This window comes from Verticillium dahliae, genomic scaffold (genome assembly GCF_000150675.1).
Source record: "Verticillium dahliae VdLs.17 supercont1.2 genomic scaffold, whole genome shotgun sequence".
Classification (NCBI taxonomy): Eukaryota; Fungi; Ascomycota; class Sordariomycetes; order Glomerellales; family Plectosphaerellaceae; genus Verticillium; species Verticillium dahliae.
In genome coordinates, this window is record NW_009276916.1 from 2,004,380 (window position 1) to 2,025,865 (window position 21,486).

The 21,486-nt window shown below is 59.5% G+C and overlaps 6 protein-coding genes and 2 non-coding genes across 8 annotated transcripts in view; 4 read left to right on the forward strand and 4 right to left on the reverse strand.

Annotated features, from left to right (window-relative positions):
- Positions 1 to 2,011, reverse strand: part of VDAG_01473 (periodic tryptophan protein) — a gene marked incomplete at both ends in the record, with an annotated part of 2,963 nt that extends 952 nt beyond the window's left edge. The window contains 3 exons of the mRNA XM_009650359.1: positions 10 to 1,732; positions 1,798 to 1,910; positions 2,006 to 2,011. Coding sequence (XP_009648654.1) covers positions 10 to 1,732; positions 1,798 to 1,910; positions 2,006 to 2,011 — 1,842 coding nt within the window. The remainder of the gene's footprint in view (positions 1 to 9; positions 1,733 to 1,797; positions 1,911 to 2,005) is intronic.
- A 526-nt stretch (positions 2,012 to 2,537) lies between these two features.
- On the forward strand, positions 2,538 to 3,929 carry VDAG_01474 (cell division control protein; the record flags this gene model as incomplete). The annotated part of the gene is made up of 4 exons (XM_009650360.1): positions 2,538 to 2,645; positions 2,724 to 2,886; positions 2,959 to 3,269; positions 3,348 to 3,929. 4 exons carry the CDS (start codon positions 2,538 to 2,540, stop codon positions 3,927 to 3,929), a joined length of 1,164 nt encoding a protein of 387 aa, XP_009648655.1.
- A 764-nt stretch (positions 3,930 to 4,693) lies between these two features.
- Positions 4,694 to 6,330, reverse strand: VDAG_01475 (kinase; the record flags this gene model as incomplete). The annotated part of the gene is made up of 3 exons (XM_009650361.1): positions 4,694 to 5,530; positions 5,610 to 5,892; positions 6,173 to 6,330. 3 exons carry the CDS (start codon positions 6,328 to 6,330, stop codon positions 4,694 to 4,696), a joined length of 1,278 nt encoding a protein of 425 aa, XP_009648656.1.
- A 627-nt stretch (positions 6,331 to 6,957) lies between these two features.
- VDAG_20074 lies at positions 6,958 to 7,052 on the reverse strand. Its single transcript has one exon. It is a non-coding gene; the product is annotated as a tRNA-Pro (tRNA).
- A 563-nt stretch (positions 7,053 to 7,615) lies between these two features.
- VDAG_01476 (SWR1-complex protein) lies at positions 7,616 to 9,637 on the forward strand (the record flags this gene model as incomplete). The annotated part of the gene is made up of 1 exon (XM_009650362.1): positions 7,616 to 9,637. The coding sequence occupies one exon, from the start codon at positions 7,616 to 7,618 to the stop codon at positions 9,635 to 9,637; it is 2,022 nt and encodes a 673-aa protein (XP_009648657.1).
- Positions 9,638 to 10,044: 407 nt separating this feature from the next.
- VDAG_20075 lies at positions 10,045 to 10,161 on the reverse strand. The gene has a single exon. It is a non-coding gene; the product is annotated as a tRNA-Ala (tRNA).
- Positions 10,162 to 13,668: 3,507 nt separating this feature from the next.
- VDAG_01477 (uncharacterized protein) lies at positions 13,669 to 14,178 on the forward strand (the record flags this gene model as incomplete). The annotated part of the gene is made up of 1 exon (XM_009650363.1): positions 13,669 to 14,178. One exon carries the CDS (start codon positions 13,669 to 13,671, stop codon positions 14,176 to 14,178), a length of 510 nt encoding a protein of 169 aa, XP_009648658.1.
- A 4,453-nt stretch (positions 14,179 to 18,631) lies between these two features.
- VDAG_01478 (nodulation protein L) lies at positions 18,632 to 20,757 on the forward strand (the record flags this gene model as incomplete). The annotated part of the gene is made up of 3 exons (XM_009650364.1): positions 18,632 to 19,388; positions 19,441 to 20,633; positions 20,692 to 20,757. The coding sequence occupies 3 exons, from the start codon at positions 18,632 to 18,634 to the stop codon at positions 20,755 to 20,757; spliced, it is 2,016 nt and encodes a 671-aa protein (XP_009648659.1).
- Between the last annotated feature and the right edge of the window lie 729 nt (positions 20,758 to 21,486).

Genomic DNA, 21,486 nt, shown 5'->3' on the forward strand with positions numbered 1-21,486 from the left:
GAGGAGCACCATGGTGTGCACCGAGTAGAGGCAGATGTACTTGCTGTTGCCGCCGGCGAGCACGCACGAGCCGTCGGTGCTGTAGCGGATCTTGTTGAAGGCCTTTGTGCCGGCGACGTTGGCGGCGGTGCGGCGGTCCGTGGCCTTGCGGCCGCCCGAGACGTCGCGCCGGCCGTCGACGCCGGCGACCTGCTCGGCGTCCGTGACGGACCAGAAGGTCAGCTGGCCGTCGAGCGTCGAGACGGCGAGTTGCAGCGAGTCGGGGCGGACGGCAATGTCGAGCACGTCGGCCTGCAGCTGCAGCGGCTCGCTCGTCTGGGTGCGGTTGAAGATGGACCAGATGCGCGCCGTGCGGTCCCAGCTGCCGGAGATGAGCGAGTCGCCGTTGGGCGTAAAGGCGAGGGCCGACACGGGGCCCTCGTGGCCGGACATCTGGTCGAGCAGCTGGCCCGTCTGGACGGACCAGATGTGCACGTCGAACGAGTCGAGCGAGCCGGCGGCGACGACCTCGCCGCTGGGGTCGACGGCCATGCAGGAAAAGGACAGCCTCGTGGGCGCCGTGAAGGTGCGGAAGTTGCGGTAGCGGATGAGGTCCCAGGCGCGGATGGAGCCGTCGAGGCTGGCCGTGAAGAGGACGTTGCCCTTCTTGGCAAACTCGCACGCCGTCACGCCGCTCGTGTGCTCGGTGAAGGTGACGATGCAGAAGCCCGACTCGACGTCCCACACCTTGATCTTGCCGTCGTCGGCAATGGTCACGATGCGCTGGCCGTCGGGCGAGTAGACGAGCGAGTTCATCGAGTCAAAGTGGCCCTGCTGCTTGAGGATGTACGACTCGGACTGCCACTCCCACACGAGGAGCTGGCCGAGCTTGGAGGCGCCAAAGGCCAGCCACTCGCCGCTCTTGTTGATCGTGACAAAGTCGATTTCGTTTTGGGAAATGTTGAGCGTGTGGATCTGGTTGAAGTCGGGCATCTCGTAGAGGCCGAAGATGCCGTTGGAGAAGCCGGCCACGAGGAGGTTGGATTCCGGGTGGAACGCCGCGCACCGCACGTTGGCGTCGTTCTGGTGGAAGTAGTGCCTGTTGACGATCCGCCACCGCATGTCGGCCTCCTCGTCGTCCAGCGCCATCTCGTCGTCGTCGTCGTCGTTGTCGTCATGGTTGGCATGCTCCTGCCGCCTCGGCCTGCCGACGTATTGCCAGTCAAAGACGGCGCCGTCCTTGCTGACTGTGTAGATGGTCTCCTGGTTCTCGGAAAACCAGGCGCCGACGACGGCCTGCTTGTGGCCCGAGAGCACGGTGGGCACGAAGCCGTCCTCGGGGTCGAGGCTCCATATCCTCGCCGTCATATCCTTAGACGCGCTCAGGAAGAAGCGCGAGTCGCTGGACCACTCGATATGGCGGACATGGTCAAAGTGTTGGGTGTGGGTGTGGTGCTTGACAAAGGGCGCAAACTCGAGCTCGCCGGCGGCGTTGGAGTCGGGCGTCGAGGGGACGTGCCAGACCTCGATCTTGCGGCCGAGGCCGACGGCGAAGTGGCGGCCCGAGGGCGCAAAGGCGAGGGCCGTGACCTTGCCGCGAAAGGAGAAGTGGTAGGTCGCTATTCGGCGCTGGACATTGGTCAGGATGGCGTGGCCGTCCTCGTCGACGGAGAGCAGGAGGTTGCCCCGCGGCGTGAGGCCGATGCGGGCGATGTTCTTGCGGTGGGCAAAGGGAAGCGTGTGCGACTTGTTGCTGCGAGGAGAGGCATGTCAGCTGCGAGATCTTGTCAAGCGCTACAGCAGTGATGAGGGCCGTACTTGACCAGGTCAAAGACGGTCACTCTGTTGCCGACGGGCGAGAAGAGCTGGGTGCCGTCGGGACTGTAGAGCAGGTTGCCCTGGCAGTACACCGTACCGAGCAAGTTGGAGAACTGTCGCGGTCAATCAGTCAGAGGTGAGTCTCAAAGTAAAGGGGCGAGGTCTTGCCTTAAAGTCGGTATTCATGATTGCCTGGGCGCCGCTTCACTGACATGTGGGAATCGTGGTCGTCGCATTTCTCTGCTGGGCTTCTGGGTTCCTGCCTCCTGCCTCCTGCCTCCGATCGAGAAAATGCTTATCGATAAGAAAACTTTCGGCGGGGGGCCGGTGGATAATTCTTCCAGAGCTCCTTACGACCCACCAGGTACGCTACGCTCAAGAGGGAAAGGCGGCGTCTTGCCCAGGATCCAGGGACGGCTCCCTCATTGGGCAAGAAAAAGGGGACTCCTCATTCCCTTTTCGCTTGTCTCCCCCAAGCAGCCGGCAGGGAAATTTGGCGGGCAGTTTCCCCCCCCCCCTGATTCTGAAAGCACGAGCACAGCTCAGCATCTTTGGCCCGACCCCCGTCCAACGGTCAACCCATACTTCTCGACCTTCGATAAACCCCCCAAAGAGCCTGACCAACCTCGATCTTGACCTCGACCCATCTGCGTGCATCCTTCACTCAAGCTCGCGTCGATTCCCTTTTAAGAAAAACCGCCATTGACTCTGTGACGGATTATCAACAACCCACATTCAAGATGGCTCCTCCCACCGCCGCCGAGAGCGCCTCACCGATTGGCATTGCCAACCTCCCTAACCAGCGTCACAAGATTGTCGCCAAGAGGGGAGCTGGCTTCACCATCATGGTCCGTCCTTCTCTGTGCAACAAAACATGCATCTGCATCAATCTGCATCAATACGGTCTGCTGACAGGATACCCACAGGTTGCTGGCGAGTCTGGCCTCGGAAAGACCACCTTCATCAACACGCTGTTCTCCACCACCATCAAGAACTATGCCGACCACAAGCGACGACACCAGAAGCAGGTCGACAAGACGGTCGAGATTGAGATCACCAAGGCCGAGCTCGAGGAGAAGTTCTTCAAGGGTAGGCTTGACACGTCCCCTTTAAGTCCATGACAGGACATGACAGGACAAGACCAGAGGCTGACCTGCACAGTTCGCCTGACCGTCATCGACACCCCCGGCTTCGGCGACTACGTCAACAACAGGGACTCCTGGATGCCCATCATCGAGTTCCTCGACGACCAGCACGAGTCCTACATGCTTCAGGAGCAGCAGCCGCGCCGCCAGGACAAGATCGATCTCCGTGTCCACGCCTGCCTGTATTTCATCCGTCCCACCGGTCACACCCTCAAGCCCCTCGACATTGAGGTCATGAAGAGGCTGTGCTCCAGAGTCAACCTCATCCCCGTCATTGCCAAGGCCGACACCCTCAGCCCCTCTGACCTCGCCCGTTTCAAGCAAAGGGTACGCTTTTTTTTTGGTTTCTCTCGTCCGTCCGCACATGGAGCGGTGAGCATCCGCTAACAGAGCGCCCTTGTCCAGATCCAAGCCGTCATTGAGGCCCAGAACATCAAGATCTACCAGCCGCCGATCGAGGAGGATGACGAGGCCGCCGCCCAGCACGCGCGCAGCCTCATGGCCGCCATGCCCTTTGCCGTCATTGGCTCCGAGAAGGACGTCAAGACGGGCGACGGCCGCATCGTCAAGGGTCGCCAGTACTCGTGGGGTGTCGCCGAGGTCGAGAACGAGGACCACTGCGACTTCAAGAAGCTGCGCTCCATCCTCATCCGCACCCACATGCTCGACCTCATCCACACCACCGAGGAGCTGCACTACGAGGCCTACCGCGCCCAGCAGATGGAGACGCGCAAGTTCGGCGAGGCCCGCCCCCGCAAGCTCGACAACCCCAAGTTCAAGGAGGAGGAGGAGGCCCTGCGCAAGCGCTTCACCGAGCAGGTCAAGATCGAGGAGCAGCGCTTCCGCCAGTGGGAGCAGAAGCTCATCGCCGAGCGCGACCGCCTCAACAAGGACCTCGAGCAGACACACGCCCAGATCAAGCAGCTCGAGACGGAGCTCGAGGCCATGCAGGGCACCGGCGCCATCCGCAGCCACGGCCGCCGTTAAGCGTCCCGTGTCCAGGCTGGTTCCGCGGAACTGCACACGTCTCTCTCGTCGCTCGGCCGTTCCCGTTATCGTCGTTTGAAGTGGACAATGACGGAATAGCTCGATGCTTCTCCAACGTGCTCACGGATCTGCCTGCTTGTTTACTTGCTTGCTCCTCTGGCGGTCGGAAAAGTTCTTTTCTGTTCCCGTAGGGCGGGAACGGTTGGGGGTGGGGGGTGGCGAGGGAGAGAGAGAGTGCTGCATGTATGAAGTCCTGCGCATGCTCCTTCCCCCCTCCCCCCATGACCCAAGAGGTCTTCTGGCACCTCCACGAGCGAGAGGGCGAGGCAGGCTGGCGTTTCCCGGTTTTTCTCACCATGCGTCCGTTCTCTGTTTCCCATTGCAGCTACTACCCCCCTTTTTTTTGTTATGCCAAACTTAGTCGGCCGCCTTTTAGTACTTGAGGCTACGTACGATGTAATAGCTCACCTGTTCATGATACCAAGAAACGCCACACCATCGTCTATGTGCATGTGCATGCTAAATGAAGGGTGTGTGTGTGTGTGTGTGTGTGCATGGCAAAAGTGAAGCTGAGAAACCCAGTGGGTAAAATTCATGAAACCGATGCTATCCAATTCGCTAAGCCCCTTGTGTCTTCCCTGACGTTCCGTTCCCTCATCGCTCAAACCCCGTGTCCCGTCCGTGCAGCTGTAGATATCTCTCAGGCACGAGGTTTGAAGCAGAACAAAAGCAAATGCTGTATTCCGCCCAGCCCACCCCAAGACTCATATCGCGTCCATGGACGCCCTCGTCGTCAGCTGCTCGTTCTTGTTGCCGAGCTTGGAGATTTGCAGAAAGGCGTCGACGCCGTAGCCCCAGAGGCTGTGCAGCTCGAGGCCGCCGGCCCAGTACTCGGCGTAGACGCGGCTCAGGGGCAGGCCGATGCCGAGGCGGAGGTTGGGGGGGCGACCGGTGAGGGAGGCGAGGGAGCTCTCGTAGCTCGGCGTCTTGAGGTCGGCGCGGCCGAGCTCGTCCGAGACGTGCAGCTCCTGCATGGTGGCGGCGAGCTTGGGGACGCGACGCAGGTTCTCGAGCCGGCGCCGGCTCTGGGGCCCGCTGCTGAAGGACCAGAGGTACGGGAGCTCGTTGGTCGGGATGCCGCCGCCCTGGTCCGAGATGCGGATCATGACGTGCTGCTGGGCCTCGCAGATGGTCACCTCGATCGGCGGCGGCGGCGGCTGCTGCTGGTGGTGGGCGGCGGTGGTGGCGTCGAGCCCGCCCTCGGCGGCGAGGCGCTGCTGTCGCTCGATGACGGCCTGGACCGCGTTGCGCAGGAGCTCGCCGATGATGTACTCAATGTGGCTGAGGATAAAGGGGAAGCTGGCGTCGAGGTGGCCGTTGATCTTGATCTCGGGCACGCGCACGTCCGGCCCGTAGGTCGAGCGCGCGAGCTTCTCGACGGCGCTCGAGCACCGTTCCACGACGTCCCGGGCCACGCACTTGATGAAGACCTCGCCGATAAAGTCCGACTCGTGCAGCTTGGCGCCCGGCGAGAACCAGTCGGCGCCGAACGTCTCGGTCAGCGCGAGGTGCTGCTCTGCAATGACGCGCCGCGAGATTCTCTGTGGGGAGGGGACACCGGTCAGTGGTCTGTCTGTCTGCCGGCCGGCCTGCATGTCACTCTGAACTGGGCAGACGTACCGATCGCAAGATTGTGTTCATGAAGTGGTCGAGCACGGCGGGATCTATGTGGCCGTTGCTCTCTAATATGCCCATGGCCAGCTTGGGAATGACGGTCAGATGCGTCTTGAGCATCTTGCCGATAATGCTGCACAGGTGGTCGTTCTCCTCGAGCGTCTTGACCTCCTTGACCTTGCGGAACGTGTCGAAGGCGTTGTGGTAGAGCTGGTAGACGTCGCTGATGTGCGGGTTCGTGACGACGCCATAGGGCAGCTGCTGCATGTCGCGGATGCGGTGGGCGATGCTGCGCGGGTGGGCATGTCAGTGACGCTGCGGCGGCGGTGGTGGAGGAAGGGGGGGTGGAGAGCTGTTGGGTTCGCATACCGAGTGGGCAGTTCCGTCCGCACATAGTTGGCCGAGCTCAAGAGTCGAGCTTCGGTCAGAGAGCGCCCAAAGACCATGAGCTGCCGCAGACTAATGGGTCGGGCTTCACGAGCTACCCATCTGGAGGAGGAGGAGGGGGCGCACGTTAGCATGTGACCAGCCGAGCAGCGCGTGGATTGGGGGCGGAGGAGACAACTCACTCGTCGAGAACGGAGACGGCTCGCCAGGCCGAGTTGTTGATGTGCCTGCATTGTGGTGGTGTTTGTGGGGTCGCGGTTGTTGTTCTCGTCGTAGGCGAGGCGAGGGTACTACTCAGTCTGCATCGTCTGCCAGCCTTGGGCAACGCGATGGTGAGCATGCTGGCGATGCCATGCGACAGGGGCGGCGGACGGGTGGAAGGTGGTGTCGCCGGAACAAGATAGTTGTCTTCGAAGGTCTAAGGATAGCTGCTATGACCGGGAGAGGGGGGCATGGAGTGCCGCATAGTCGTGGTCGAGGGCAGAGAATGTAGAGAGGGTTCAGGGTTCAGGGTCGAGGCGGGAAGCTTGATGCTGTACCTCCGTGGGTACCTTCCCTCGCAGGTTTCCCTCGCAGGATTCCCTCGCAGGAAGTACTGTCGAGGTCGAGTCGATGACTCCAGCAGCTCGACCGGTGCCGGCGGGCGGGTGGGGCCACCTGCTCCCCCACTCTTGGGCATCCTGGCAGCTGGCACCTCTTGTCACGCTGTTGGTGGCCAGCTGTCGATTGCTTTCACCGGTAAAACAGTAATATTCAGTCGAATAGGACACGATGACCCGATGAGAATTGACTTGGTATATCGTAAAAGGGCTCCTCAGCCGCAGCACACGATACGATGCACATCTGCTTGGCATTACCCACCGTTCCATCAAGAAGAAGACAACCATTCTGACCCACGGCTGCCACACAGTCAATCAAGACCCTAAGGAAGAACAAAACGCACGTCCGGCTCACTACCGGACGCTGTCGACAGCAGCAGGGTTCGAACCTGTGGGCGAACCCATGGGATGGCGAACAATCGCTGACCCAAATCCCACCCATTAATCACTCTGGCATGCTGCCGTATGAGAGGAAGTCATGGCCAGGACTTGGTCGACATGGTCGGCTCGAGGCGGCCAATTTCTGTCAGCTTATATCCATCATACTATCTATCGATCGAACTCATACATCAGGTAGTCAATAGGTATACACATAATCAATTCGGGGCATCGAGTACGAAGTCGAAGTATCGCCATTGAAGAGGCGCTGTTCCAGGCAGTATGTAGACGCCACAGGCGACCCGGCAAAACCGTGGCTGAGAGCTGCTTAGTGGTTGGTACACGTCCCACTGTACCTCGATCACGACGCAGGAGCCAGGTCACTGCGCGTCGTCAATTTTCGAGCCATCACAACCATCACACATCACATCCATCGCCAATTCCATTGACCACCCTCATCCTCATCCACCGTCCACCATCCACCATTCGCTGCTCCCATCGAATTCCATCGACCAACCTGCACCCAACGGACACGAACACATCACTGCGCAATCGATGGGCTCACCGTGGGGCGGCAACAGACCCTGATCCGACCATCGACCCCACTCCATCATCACCACTTTTCTCTCTCTCTCTTCCTCCCTCACAATGGCGTCCAGCGACCTCCGCGACGTCCTCAACCTCGACGCACACGCCGGGCCCCGGCCAGCCAAGAAACTCAAGACGGCCGCCTCACGACCGAACCTCAAGGGCCTCGCGCGCGAAGTCCAGAACCTCGGCGGCGACAACCCCATCGCCATCGTGCCCGAGGTCTCCGTCTTCAAGAAGCGACGCACCGCCGTCCGGAAGCCCGCCGCGCGGTGGGAGCTGCGCGCCTTCCAGAACTCGTCGCGCGGCGACGACGGCGCGTTCGTCCTGCGCCACTGGCGGAGGAAAACCGACGGCGACGACGACGCCGCCCGGCCGGGCGCCGCGCAGCCAGCACAGGGAGACGCCGCGGCGCCGGCCGATCCCAGGGCGCAGGACCACAAGCGGGAGCGGGAGCAGGAGCGGGAGCGGGAGCAGGTGCTGGAGGACTCGGCGTTCGCCAAGTACAACGTCCACGTCGACGTGCCGCAGTACAGCCCGGACCAGTACCAGAGCAACCTCGTGAGCGCCGACTGGACCAAGGACGAGACGGACTACCTCATGGGGCTCGTCAGGGAGTTCGACCTGCGCTGGCCCGTCATCTGGGACCGCTACGACTACGCGCCCGAGGCCATCAACGGCGAGGCCTCGGCCGACGGGGACGAGAGTAAGGCCATCATCCCCGTGCCCAAGCCGAGGACCATGGAGGCCCTCAAGGCCCGCTACTACGAAATCGCCGCCAAGATGATGAGCGCCCAGACCCCCGTCCAGTACATGACCAAGGAAGAGTTTGCCCTGCACGAGACCATGCTCAACTTTAACCCCCAGCAGGAGCGCGTCCGCAAGGACTTTGCCGTCAACGGCCTCAGCCGCACCAAGGAGGAGGCCAACGAGGAGGAGTCGCTGCTCGTCGAGATCAAGCGCATCCTCGCCCGCAGCTCCGTCTTCAACGAGGAGCGCCGCGAGCTCTACAACCGCCTCGACTACCCGCACACCGACCAGGACATCAACGCCTTCAAGTCGAGCACGGGGCTCCAGACCCTGCTGCAGAACATGATGGCCGTCGACAAGAACAAGAAGCGCAAGTCCCTCATGGGCGCCGACGGCGTCAGCCCCGGCGCCCCAGGCCAGCAGCAGGCGGGCGCCGGCGCTGCTGCAGCTGCTGGTGCTGCCGGCGCCGCCGGCGCAGCCGCAGCAGCCGAAGCCTCGGGCAACAGACGCGAGAGCATCGCCGTCTCGGCGGCAGGCGGCCACCGGGACTCGATCGGCAGCGTGGCGCAGACGCCGACGACCGAAAAGGGACCAGGCGCCGGCAGGAAGGGCGCGCAGACGCCGCACGAACGACGCAAGCTCTCCGAGGCCGAAAAGTTCATCTACGGCGTCTCCCACCACGACCGCCTGCAGGCGGGCCCGACCTTCCGCTACGAGAAGATCAACAAGCTCTTCACCAACAAGTCGGGCCAGCAGCAGATCCGCATCGCCAACGCCCTCAACGAGCTCGACATTCCCCAGCGCCTCGTCATGCCCACGGCCGCCGTCACGGCCCAGTTTGAGCAGCTGCTCGGCGCCATCAACAGCCTGCTCGACGCCCGCAAGGTCACGGACAAGATTGACGCCGAGATCAAGATTGAGCTCGCCAAAAAGGCGCAGCGCGAGCCCAAAGACAAGGACAAGGACAAGGACAAAGACCAGGAAGAGGACAAGGAGGAGCAGGCCAAGGACGCCAAGGGCGAAAACCCTGCCAAAGGTAGTGCAGCCGAGGCAGCAAAGGGTGACAAGGCAAAGGACGACGGGCAGAAGGACGACAACGACAACAACGATGACGACAATGAGCCTGCCAAGGCAGACAAGAACGCTGACCGCAAGGAGGATGCGGCCACGGAGGAACCGGCCCCTGCTGCTGCTGCCTCTGTTGAGACGAACGAAGAAAAAGCCTCGCCAGCCAAGGCGGCGAGGCCTCCGAGCAGCAGCGGTCCCCATAAACGGAGCGCCAGCGTCCTGAGCGGTGTTAGTGACAAGAGCGCCAAGAGGCTGAAGAAGTGAAGGTGAATGATTGCTGGGCAAGCGGGGGAACAACTGGCATGCGAGTCACTTTGCCGTCACGGACAAACACACCGTCTGCGGTGCGAACAAACTACTGTACAATTAATCCAAGACTAGCGATGGATGCTTTCAGCCTTTACGGCTTCACGGCGTTGGAGGGGACGGGGCCCGGTTACGTTGATTCCAAGCTCGTAGCATTCGGGACGGTTGGTTGCTGGTGGTCATGACGGCCAGGTCGGTCAACAATGAAGTCAGGACATGATTATCCCGCCAAGTGTGCCGCTTCCAACCTGTGATCTGTCAGTACGTACCCTTGTCAACCTGCTACTAAAAATGGCGGCATTCCGAGTTGAACATGACAAGACCCAACCGGCAAAAGCTATCGTACGACTTCTCGCACGCGACAGTGGACAATCCGCGAATCGAACGCGGGACCTTCAGCAGGCAACATTCGATATCCCTCAACCGATGGACTCTCGATTTTCAGATGCTAAGCAGACGTTATACCACTAAACCAATCGCCCATGCGCATTTCATGGTGGGGTCATGAGAATGAGGGGCTCATGGGGGCTTTGGGCCCGCCTCGGACCAGGGGTAGCGGCGGGGAGGGGATCCGAAGATATCGCCAGACAAGATACAATCAGCCATTCGCGATCGCCGAGTCTACTATGAGAAATAGAAAAAAATGGTCTCACATGGACATGTAAAAGACGCAGAAATGGCCTGCCTGGACTCGGGGGTTTGTGCGACAAGCTTCACAAGGGAGAGGCCAGGAGGTTGATATTGGAGGAGACGACATGACGTCTCGTTAAGCATGGGGCTTTATCGGCGGCTGCAGCTGCAGTCCCGATTCCCAAATATAGAAACCATCTGGATGGCTGTGGTCTAATAATAACCATGCCGGCAATTCCTTGCCCCGGGAGATCGGGAAGAAACATCACAGAGAGCACGTCAAGGCGGGCCCGGCTCAGGGATCGCACCCACATCCGCGGGAGGAGGGCGTCACTTCCTTGGTAGCTCGGCATGTAGAGATCAAGGATCCTCTCCATGGGGGAGGTGTGATGTGTGGAAGGGCGTGTGCATTCATGACGACCTCCACGCGCCGCGGTAGACATACCGGACGGGGGGGCATCATGTTGCCTCGAGCGGCAGATGAGGATGATGTCAGGGGTTGGTCGGCCGTGAGCCAAGGGTCCGATCTAGATTAAGGGGTTCATGGGCGCGATACGGAGCCGCCTTGTGGTGGTGAGAGGCAGTCAGGGCGCGTCGAGGTTGGCGTCAACGTGCCAGATTCGTCTACTCGTCGTAGAACGGTGGATGGCCATCGATATGGTTGGTGTTCGAAAACGCCTATATGCATCGTCTACCCTCAGCGTAACGCCCAGCACGATGTATACCTAGTGTAGCCGGGCATGCCACGCCGTATGGTTGCCCTACGAACCAGGGTTGTCGCCATGTTGGACCCTTGAGGTTGCGTGCCTTGCATGGAAGTTCGAGCTCGGCGCCTGGAAAGGGCCGCCTCCCGGGTCGAGATCTTGTTCAATCCCGTCATAACCCCCCTGGCACGGGAGTTATTAATAGGGATGTAGGCGCTGGACATGCAATGGTACGCAATCTGGCTCTCGGGTCTGAATTATCTGGGGTAGAGTCAGCTTAGAAGAAGTGTTCGAGAAGAAAGGGGTCGAACACATGTCGTGGAACGAACCGTCGTCCACGAACCGTCGTCCACGAACCGTCGTCCTGCAGGGCTTCGGTCGGCGCTTAACGGGCGTCTAGAGTCATTGCAAGCGGATCATTGGTTGAGGGAGAACCAAGGCCAATCAGTACAGTCAATGGACTCAACTCCAGAACAGATCCTGATCCAAGGTTCCTCCAAACAGTCATGGGCTTCCATCGAGTGTCGTAACAATACATATGGATTCAACTGTTGGAGTCGACAGTCGCCGAGGTTTGGGGCCGTGGCGTGACCCGCGGCCACGCAAGGAACCACGAAGCTTGGCCAGCGCTTGAGTGATTGATGGAACCGAGACAGCCAACATGCTGAAATGAATCTCCTGCAGTCCTGATACAACGACTACCAGAGACTCCACAGCTTGACCTCATTGTCGTTGGATGCGCCCAGCCGGGTCGAGTGATGGGAATGGAAGGATGTCTTTTGTGAACTTGGCAGCATAGTCAGTCAGCTAGGAGCGCATGGCCATCCTGGATCCTTCACTGTGGCGCCCGCGTGGATGACCTTGTTGACTGTGTCTTTGTGGCGGCCGACTCAAGCACATCGAACACCTGCAACGCTTGTCAAATGCTTCGTGCTCCATCTTCTTCTTCTCATGGCCATGAGACATGCTGGCTCTTTCCTAGGCCCATCAGGCTTCCCCCAAAGGAGTGGTCGGCAGGGGATCCCCATTCTACCACACGGCGCGCGCTCTGCAAACGCCTCGTCGAAGCCCATCAGTGTCGTCGGGCCCTCTTTTGACGATTTTTGACATGCAGACCCTTCACTCAAATTACACATGATCCACTTCTACCACCACTGACTGGTTCTATCAGAAGAAAAGCAGTTATAGACGGGCCGGTCTTGGGCCTCGCATGAAACGATCCATATTGTTGACGTCTTGTTTGAACGTATCAATATGCAAGATCGGACAGCCTGGCCGCCAGCTTCTTGGCCTTTGTCTGCTCCAACGAGCCTTATAATCCCCGCCCTTGTCTGCGTGATGGATGGGTGCCAACAATAGCACACCCGGCGTTTCTTTGTCCTGATGACCCGATAGGCGACCAACGACGCGAGATAGGATCCTCCACTGAGACTGGCTGCAAATTCGATGGCGTTCGAGCAACCCGTGCCGCAGCCACGCGTCGATCAAATGGCTATGTCTCTTACAAGCACAAGCCAGGCCTCATCTTACCAGACGAGAAGCCAACGAAGCGCAAACGAGCCTGCCGAGTTGCCCCACGATTAATAGGCGCTGTTCGCCACCCCCCCTACGTACTAGGCGTGACGACCGCTTCAGATTGTCGCCTTCTCACGCCGTTTGAGCTTGCACTGGCGCTGGCGCTGGCGCGACCCCCAATCCACTATGGCTCGAGTGTGCCGTCCCGTTGCAGTAGCTATTCGCTCATTGCGACGCTGTACGAAAACGAGCCCTTGCAAAAGGGCAGTCGGAGGAGAGCAGCGCGCGCCAACTTCCGGTGGCACACGTCTTGGCCACAAGATGCCGTCACGCTACAGCGCAAGGTAACCCAAGTACCCCTGGCTGACCCGCCAAAGCCGCCGATACCGAGGCTTTTTTTCACGTGCTGATCGTACAGTAGGTGTCAACCCGGAGGCGACCAGCCATACATTGCACGATAGCGTCGTAAACCCGCAGCAGAGCCCTCGAGTTCATCCTACCCGTCAAAGTCGTTTTGTTCTGCCCCAGCCAAGTCCTTTCCGGCACGGGTATCCACGGGGCCTGCCTGCGGCTGCGAGTCGACTGCCCGTTTCGGATGATGAAGTGGCAGTGGACCTAGGAGCCGCGAGCTTGACCACTCACCACACCACCGTTCGTCGGAGCACAAAGCCACGCCAATGGTGGCTGGACCCCCCGCAAGGCGGACGTGACAAGTCAGCACTTGTGCAGGGAATTTGACGACAGCCGCATCACTTGCTACGGCAAGCATGCGTCTTTCGTCACACTGCTGTCAACCATATGGAGGGATGACAGCCTCCTCAGCTTGATCAGCTGCGAGGGGTTGATTTCATCCTCTCAGCACCCTTCACAGCATACTAGACAACGAACTGAGATAGTCGCGGCGATGTGGAGGGGAGGGATCAAGGAGGAGAGGGAAAAGGGAAAATTTGCCGCTCTGCCTCGCCCGGCGCTTGGCCATGGGTTGACGAGCGACTAGGTCTTCTGCTCCTCCTCATTGGCCAAGAGTCGCAATTGAGTGATCCAATAGGATCGATCGTTCCTGTCAACCGTCTTTCGGTTCAGCCGCGGACGTTTCGAGGGAAGCCAACTTCTTTCCACCAAGCCAAGACGATTACGAGCATGGCTGATCAGGTGCATTCGCCCAACGAGCTGAAGTGCTGGATTTTTTTTTGGGGCCTTGGAGTCTGCGGTTATGCACACCCTGTTCGAGCTTGTCGCGCTCCCCGAAGACCGTTGGGCGCAGTCATACCCATACCCACCAAGATGACCAGATTTCCATCTTGGCGGATGAGGTTTGGACCCAGTGTTCAGGCAGTAGTGATTGGCAACATTGACCCGGGTTGGTCCCGCTCGCCTAGTAGAGCTGGGGAAATCGAGCTTCTCCAGCGAAAGCATGTTCGGATCGATCAGGGTCGCACGTCTAAAAATAATCATGGCCGGCTTCCCATGCAGCAGCACGCGGAGCGTGCCAGGATATTGGCGTCCGAATGGTTTCATGCGACCAGGTCGTGCAGCGGCAGGCGAAGATTGGAAGTGGTGAGGTGTGGGAGGTTTGGCGTCCTGCAGCTGGACTGCGACGCATTCGCCCGAAGTGCCGGCAACGTCGTAGTGCCAGTGCCCCCGTGGTGATGAGAACGGAGTGCCTACGCCGCGACTCGTTATCCGTTCAAGGTAGAGTCTACCCACATTCGCTGCAGGTTGCGATGACACTGGTACGCCTCTTAAGCCCCTGCTTGAGCGACATCTGACCTCAAGAGTTGAACGAGGCCGAGAAAGAAGTCAACTCAGCACCACAAGGTCATCATGGGCTTGTTGGTTTTCGGCTCGCAGTTTGTTTTTCCTCCGGTGAATGTAAAGTGTTTCGCCATATCCTGATGAAGGGCGGGATCGTCTGCACTGCCGCGCGTTGCCATTTCCAGTGGCGGCTGTGGTTTCGGCAAGTCAGGGACGCCCGCGAGAAAATAAAATACGAGGCGCGCCAGGCCTGTTAGCTCAACACTTTGGGGTTAACGGAGCACTGTTAAACGCGGGTACAAGCCCCATGGCCAGAGCAGGGCGCGCGGCGTGTTGGGTACGTAGCCAGGCTCCCGCGCCAGATTGCATGACACACGTTAGCCCTTGTCAGTCAGATTCAATTGGCTCGGAGGCCGTGCCAGCCACTACCAGCTCGGAACCCTCAATGCCATAGACGCCAGCATCAAGTTGATTGCTTGGGGGGGACCCGCCGCTGCGCCGGCCGCCGCCCATTCTGCACTGGGCCATCGCTTTGCTGGGTGACGACTTTTGGACCCTCAGCTTCGAACATTCCTTTTCCATGACACCCCGCAGGTTCTTGTGACCGAGAGGCTGCCACCGGGTACTTTGATGGCGACGCCGAAGTCACACCATATGGCATTGCCGCGCACCAGGTGTCTTATTAGGCGAGAGTTGACGAACAGTGTACTGTCGAGGTGGCACAAGCGCAGCAGAAGCGAGGCAGGTATGCTGTCAAGGGCACACCAAGCCGAGTCTGTCGGGCGAGCGGGACCACACAAAGCAGGGGCGAGAGATAGGCTTGCTGCATCCAGGTAGAGGAGCCGTTTCTCATGTTTGTCCTCCTGTTCGCCCTCGATTCGTGTCGCACCTTGAGGACACCCTTCTGCTCGGACAAAGTCGACGGCGGCTCTGCGTTACGGGTCGGCCGGTCGGGTCGCTTGTTTGCTGCCCCCAAATTTGGAGATTTGTCGGCCGGGCTCCACACATCTAGCGGCGGCGGTAGCGGGCGGGGAGGGGGGCCAAAAATACTGCGCGCGGAGACGAATGCAACTGTAAGGCAAGCAGGGTCACGCCGCCAGGCAGGGCCGAGACGATGGTGGACCATGTATGTCGACTTAGAAAATAGTCTACCCCGAAGCTCGAGATACAACCGAGAGGAAAAGAGCGAATGGAGGAGAGGCAGGAGTTGCGACGGCGAAGGTCATGAGGCAGGCTAGCGCGTTGGCCCTCATAGCCAGGTTCGATTGTTTGGGTGGTACAGCATATTGCATTGTACACCGACTCGGGGGTGTTCATTCTGGCGGGTAGCGTCTCTGCTGCCAGGTACACGACGGGGCGACAGGGGAAGGGGGGGCGTGTCGGCTGGACGACGCCCACTCCCACGCCCACGCCCACAGCCCATGTCAGGCGAATCCACTGACAAGGTACGGCTGGGACCACACCCTCATGTCTTGGCTGATCCCCCCCCCATGGACCATTTACCAAGCTGGTCGGCCCAGCCACCAGTGAAATGATGGCCATATCGGCGAGCGCGTCTCGAAAAAATCATGCTGGCAGAGCAGCGACCGAATGGAACCTCGAGATGGCCTGGCGTTGGAGACGCTTGCGCTGACACGCGCGCGCGCGGGGTGGTGGGTTTGACGGGATGCGCGGGAGAGAGGGGTCCTCCTCGGGAAGACAGACGTCGTACTCGGCCCTTCGATTGTTGCTTGGCACGTAATGGCAAATTGGGCAGATGCGAGAGTGAGCAACGACTCGTATGGCGGGACTTCTCACTGTGTATCGTTGTTGGCGTCTGTCTCAGTGACGGCGAGCGCACGCGCGAGAGGAAAAGAATGAGAGCTGAATTGGGGCAGAGACGGATCGATGTTGATGTTGCCAAGGCGCGCTTTTCTGCCCAGTGAGTGGCCACGAGCGAGAGGAAGGATGGAACGAGGGGAGAGGAGTAGTCAGGTCACGGCAGCAGTCGCGGAAGCGGATAGCGACAATCGACTACAGGTACGTGTACTGTAGGCAGGCGCGGCCAGTGGGCAGCACCTGGACTGCACAATTGTTTTCGGTACATGTACATGTGAAGGCGAGGAAGAAGGAGCGAGGGGACCAGACAGGGGTTGGGACGGGCTTGATAGACAGGTACGTACTTCGTTCGTCTGAGAATCCCGTTAGCGGGAGGAGGTCGTGAAGCAGTAGGTACTTCCATTGAGCAGCCCATCCTCCCCTGCTGCCCCCCCTCTTCCCCTTCCCACACCCCCCCCTGTATCTTCCCGCGCACGACGGCGGTGCCGCTTCCATCATCCACGACCACCACGATCATGGTCGTGGGCCGCAGTGATACGCCGACGCCTTCCCGTGCCATGGGGGGGAGGGGGATCCTCACTTGTCCTTTCCTTCCCTCACCTGCTTGCTCGCTGCTTGTGCCTCCCATTCTGATCTTACGTCGGCTCGCACTTTGACTGCTCAGGATTGCCTGCCCTACGTACCTTACCGTCACCGCTGCCGCACTTGCCATGCGCGTACCTTGATGCTCGCTAGCTTCCGGGTACACTCAGTTCCAGTCCAGGCCCTTCCCTCTGGCCTGACTTCTCTGGCCTGAGCCCTCTAACCTGAGCCCTCTTGCCTGACTCTGGCCTTGACTGTGACGGTTCGGTCGTGACTGACTGTGACCATGATGAACCGTCAGAATGAGTACCATTATTGACAGGCTCGTCGCCCATCCACCGCCCATGCCCGTGTCCATCCATGTCCATCCAAGTCCATCTCCATGGCCCATGGCCCATGGCCCATGCCCCATGCCCCATGTCCATCTCCATCTGCATCTGCGCATCTCTCAACACACGCCCTCTGCTCCTCCACGCCCACCTCTCTTGCACCCAGACGTTCATATTACCCACTCACCCGCTCACTTACGCAGCAGCGTATCCCGTCGTACCTCGCCTTCCTTACCTCACCTCACCTCACCTCTCTAGGCCTCGCTTGGGTTTGCTTCGCATCGAGACCACGACCGGCCAGACCAAAACACCAAAACCACCTTCTCTTCTCTCACTGACGCAACTTACACGCTTAGTTGCACGCACACGCCCAGCTTTGGCCGAATCGAAAGCTGGCTTCGTCATGGGACTGGGGACGAGTCGATAAACGCACGTTGCACACCTTCCTTGCCATCCCGCAGCCCCGTCGGTCCAGATCTTCTTCGGCAAACAGCCTCCCCAGCATCCATCTATTTCCCCCCCTCTCCTCGCAAACAGGCGCAGCATAATCGCGCGTCAAAAAGATCCTCTCCCCATCAAGCGCGCCCGCCCTCTTTCCCTGCGCACCTCAACTTCTCGGCATCTGCTCTCTCTCTCTCTCAACCCGCCTGTTCAGTCACTCACGACAAACACGCGCGTCCATCGGCTTCGCCTCGACTTGATTTGGCGCGCTCTGAAACCAAAGGGAGAAGCATAAAAAACAGGCCGCTGGCGCATCGGCAGTTCAGCCACCCAAGTTCAAGCTCTCCTCCATCTTTTCGCCTTCCCTGGCTCTCGACCATTCTCTGGTCTCAACAGCAAGCCCGCACGCCAGGCGCCGTACAGTAGACGGGCCATCCTGGGCGTGTATCGTCTTCAGAGCCAGTCCCCCAAAAGGGTCCAGCCTGGCAGACCTTGTGTGTGCCCAGCTGCCATTGCACATCCGCTCTGGCATTGCCTCAGCGCCACGCCCCCCGCATCGCAACCTTTCTCCTCGATTGTGAAGGAGCACAGCCTCTCAGTGTTGCTGAACGCCATTTGTCCAGCCTCAACCAGGGTTGCGACAGCGCACGTTTAGTTGCAGGCCGCAAGTCGCAATACGTCGCTGGCCGGCAGCTGGCCACTTCAGCTTGACGAGGGCCCTTCGTTCAAAAGCCGCGGAACCCCACCCGCTTTCTCGACGCGCGCGCAAAACCTTGAATCGGAACAAAGGCCACCCTCCCCAGATACTGACCCAGGCCGATCCAGCTACGTCGCGTTTTAGACTCGCGATCGTCATCTCGTTTCTCGCAGCTTTTCCTACCTGCGCCATTTGCCGAGCACCGTTTGCCGCACCTAGCTTGTACCACTGGTCCTACGTTGCAGCAGCTCGCCAGAGACCACTCGCTGCCTGCCTCTCGGCCCGAATCTTCGACTGAGAAAGTACCAGTGACGCGCAAAAGCCGTCTCACTCATCTCGGCGCGTAATCAACTCACTGACAATCGCGTCTCATACGCCGCATCACGTCAAAGTTCCACCAATTGCTCTCCTTTTTTATATTTATTCTTGATTGCGATTCACAGTAAACATAGCACCATCGCGTACTCCTCGCCCAGACACCATGTCTGCGTTCACGGCCCTGAATGGGGGGTCGCCAAAGGCAACAGAACCGCCGGCGCCAGAGTCTCGGAAGACGCCTCCAGAAGAGCGGCCAACTGCGCAATCCACTTCCCAGCCTTCTCCTAAACCCCCGTCGAGCGAAGTTGCCAGCAGTCAACGGGATGCTTGGCCTGCCCCTGCCCACGACAGGCCAAGTTTTCAGTCTGCGTCCTACCCAGATGTTGAGGGTTCTCACAAGAGAAAAAGATCCGACTCATCCGAGCCTCGCCGGGAGAGGGAACCCCAGTCGCAACCCATCCAGGAGAGAACCCCAGACACAGCAACACAACCACACCCGCCAGAGTCGCGTGAAGCGTATGGCACGCCACAACGTGAGCGCGAACACCGTCAGTACGCCGAAGACAGTCGAGATCCCAATGATCCATGGTACTCCCGAGAAGGACGTGACGAAAGAGGCTACTACGACAACCAGCATTCGGCCTCAACCACCCAAGGCCAGACGGAAGAGCAGATTGGCGATGCCCTACGAAGGGTGACAGGTCAGGTGGATAACCACAGCGACTATGGCAACAGCCCGGAAGGTGATGACCATGAACGCTCCATGAGCGTATACGGACCCTACACTCCTGGCGGCTCGCGCGACCACGTTCTGCAGTCAGATCCCAAGAAGCGCAAACGAAACTTTAGCAATCGCACCAAGACTGGCTGTCTCACCTGTCGTAAGCGCAAAAAGAAGTGCGACGAGCAGAAGCCCGAATGTAAGTCGCCGTACCCAGACTGGCAATGGCCGCCTGCTGACCCTTGCAACAGGCATCAACTGCATCCGTGGTGGCTTCCTCTGCGCAGGCTACCCTCCACAGAGGAGTACGGGCTGGCAGAAGCCAGACAACAAAGCTGCCGCCGTTCCGCTGGAATCCAAAGACCCCAGCTACGTACCTCCAGGCGCGTATGGCATGCCGCAACAGAACCCTTATGGGAGCCAGCCAACTGTCACGCCTCGTCGGGATCCTCTTCCTCCCTATGGCCGAGGCCAGCCGTTACGAATTGATCCTCCCCAGGGACGGCCCATCCTGACCGATGATGACAGGGCCACTGCCTCGACGATCCCCAGCGCCTCCGTCGCGAGCCCGGATCTCAAGCTTTCGGCCCTTCCATACACACCGGCCAATGTGTTCCCAACGCCTGTCAGCGCCCAAGCCCCTTCGCAGCAGAGTGGCTTCTCGGAGAGGAAGGAGTTTCAGGCGCCGCGCGTACCGCCTCTGCACGACATGGGCCGGAGCGAGCCCGAAACCCCTCATCCGGGCAACACTCTTCCCCAGATCAACATTCTCCATCCGACCCGTGCCAACAGCCCCGCCCCGCCACCCTCCACGAGCAACGCACAGGTCGCGGCTCAGCTGGCTTTGTCCCACACGCAATATGCGGGCAGCAGACAGAGGACGCAGAAGGAAGAGATGCTTTCGGGCAGACACTATTACCCATTCGATAAGGAGCTCGTTTTGGAGCGAGAGCGGTGCAGCGCAGCATGCTGGCGGTTCAACAACTCGACGAATCCGAACAACGGCGTCTCGCCCATCGAGCGTGCCCGTCTATTCCGCGAAATCCTGCAGCCACGCGATCCCATCCAGATTTCGCCCTCGGTGGCATCTCCGGTGACGAACATTGGCCGCGTTGGCGAGAATGTTGTCGTTGAGGCGCCGTTCAACTGTGACTACGGCTACAACATTACAATCGGACAGAATGCCATTGTTGGTCGCAACTGTACCATCATTGACACGTGCGAAGTCAAGATTGGCGACAACTGTCACATCGGACCGAATGTCAGTATTTACACCGCCACGCTGCCCATTGACCCCAAGAGGCGCATGGGCAGCAAGGGACCACAGCTTGGGCGTGCCATTACCATCGAGCAAGACTGCTGGATTGGTGGTGGCGCTATTATTCTTCCTGGCAGGACGATTGGCAAAGGAAGCACCGTCGGCGCGGGGTCTATTGTCACCAAGGTAAGATACCGACAAGACACACCTCTCCTAGCAATCCATGCTGACTTGTCTCTTTCAGGATGTTCCCCCTTTCACCATAGTCGTAGGCAATCCGGCTCGCGTTCTTCGTGGCATTTCGTCATAATGCAATGGCATCCCGAGAGCACAGCACAGATGTGCCAAGGGTTCCGTTTCTGCTTTCTCCTTATACCTGCTTTGGCCATGATACCCAGCTTGTAATGCATGATTTTGTACGATGAAGAAAAAAGCATTGTTTTTGTTTTTAATCTTGGAGCGATTTCGCCAGCGTCGTTGGAGGACATGAGAGACAAGGCTGGAGGAAGTTGGTAGCTGTTTAGTTGGCCTGGATATTAACGCTGTGCGCTGCGGTACCAGTGAGCAATCGGGTCGAAGGGAGGAGAATATTGTGGCCTTTTACACGGTGTAGTCCCGCTGGCTCTGGCAGCCTGTCGGTCGGCTCTGCGTACAGAATCGAATGTATATGTGTTCTGAAGCTGGCTCATGTGGTCCTGTTGAACCGTGCCCCTCTTTCTTGCTGACGGCTCTGCTGCTCCGAGAGTCACACTGTTTGAACCCTGGTGATGGCCGAATCCTGGGGGCGCTATGCGGCCCGCCGCTGCGGAGTGGCGAGGAAGAAAGCTGAGCAGGTACTCCAACTGGCTCGGGCCAAAGACCCGTTGACCTCGCGCACAAGACAACGGGTGGTTAGCGAATGTGCAGCAAGGGAGAAAGCCAGCTCGCCACTGTCCGCCGGCCAAGGCCCCCGTCTGCTCTGCGTGGTCGGCCGGGAACACGAGGCGGCCAGGACGGTCGATGGCCAGGGCTGGCTTCACGTCGCGGGCCTTCTACGGGT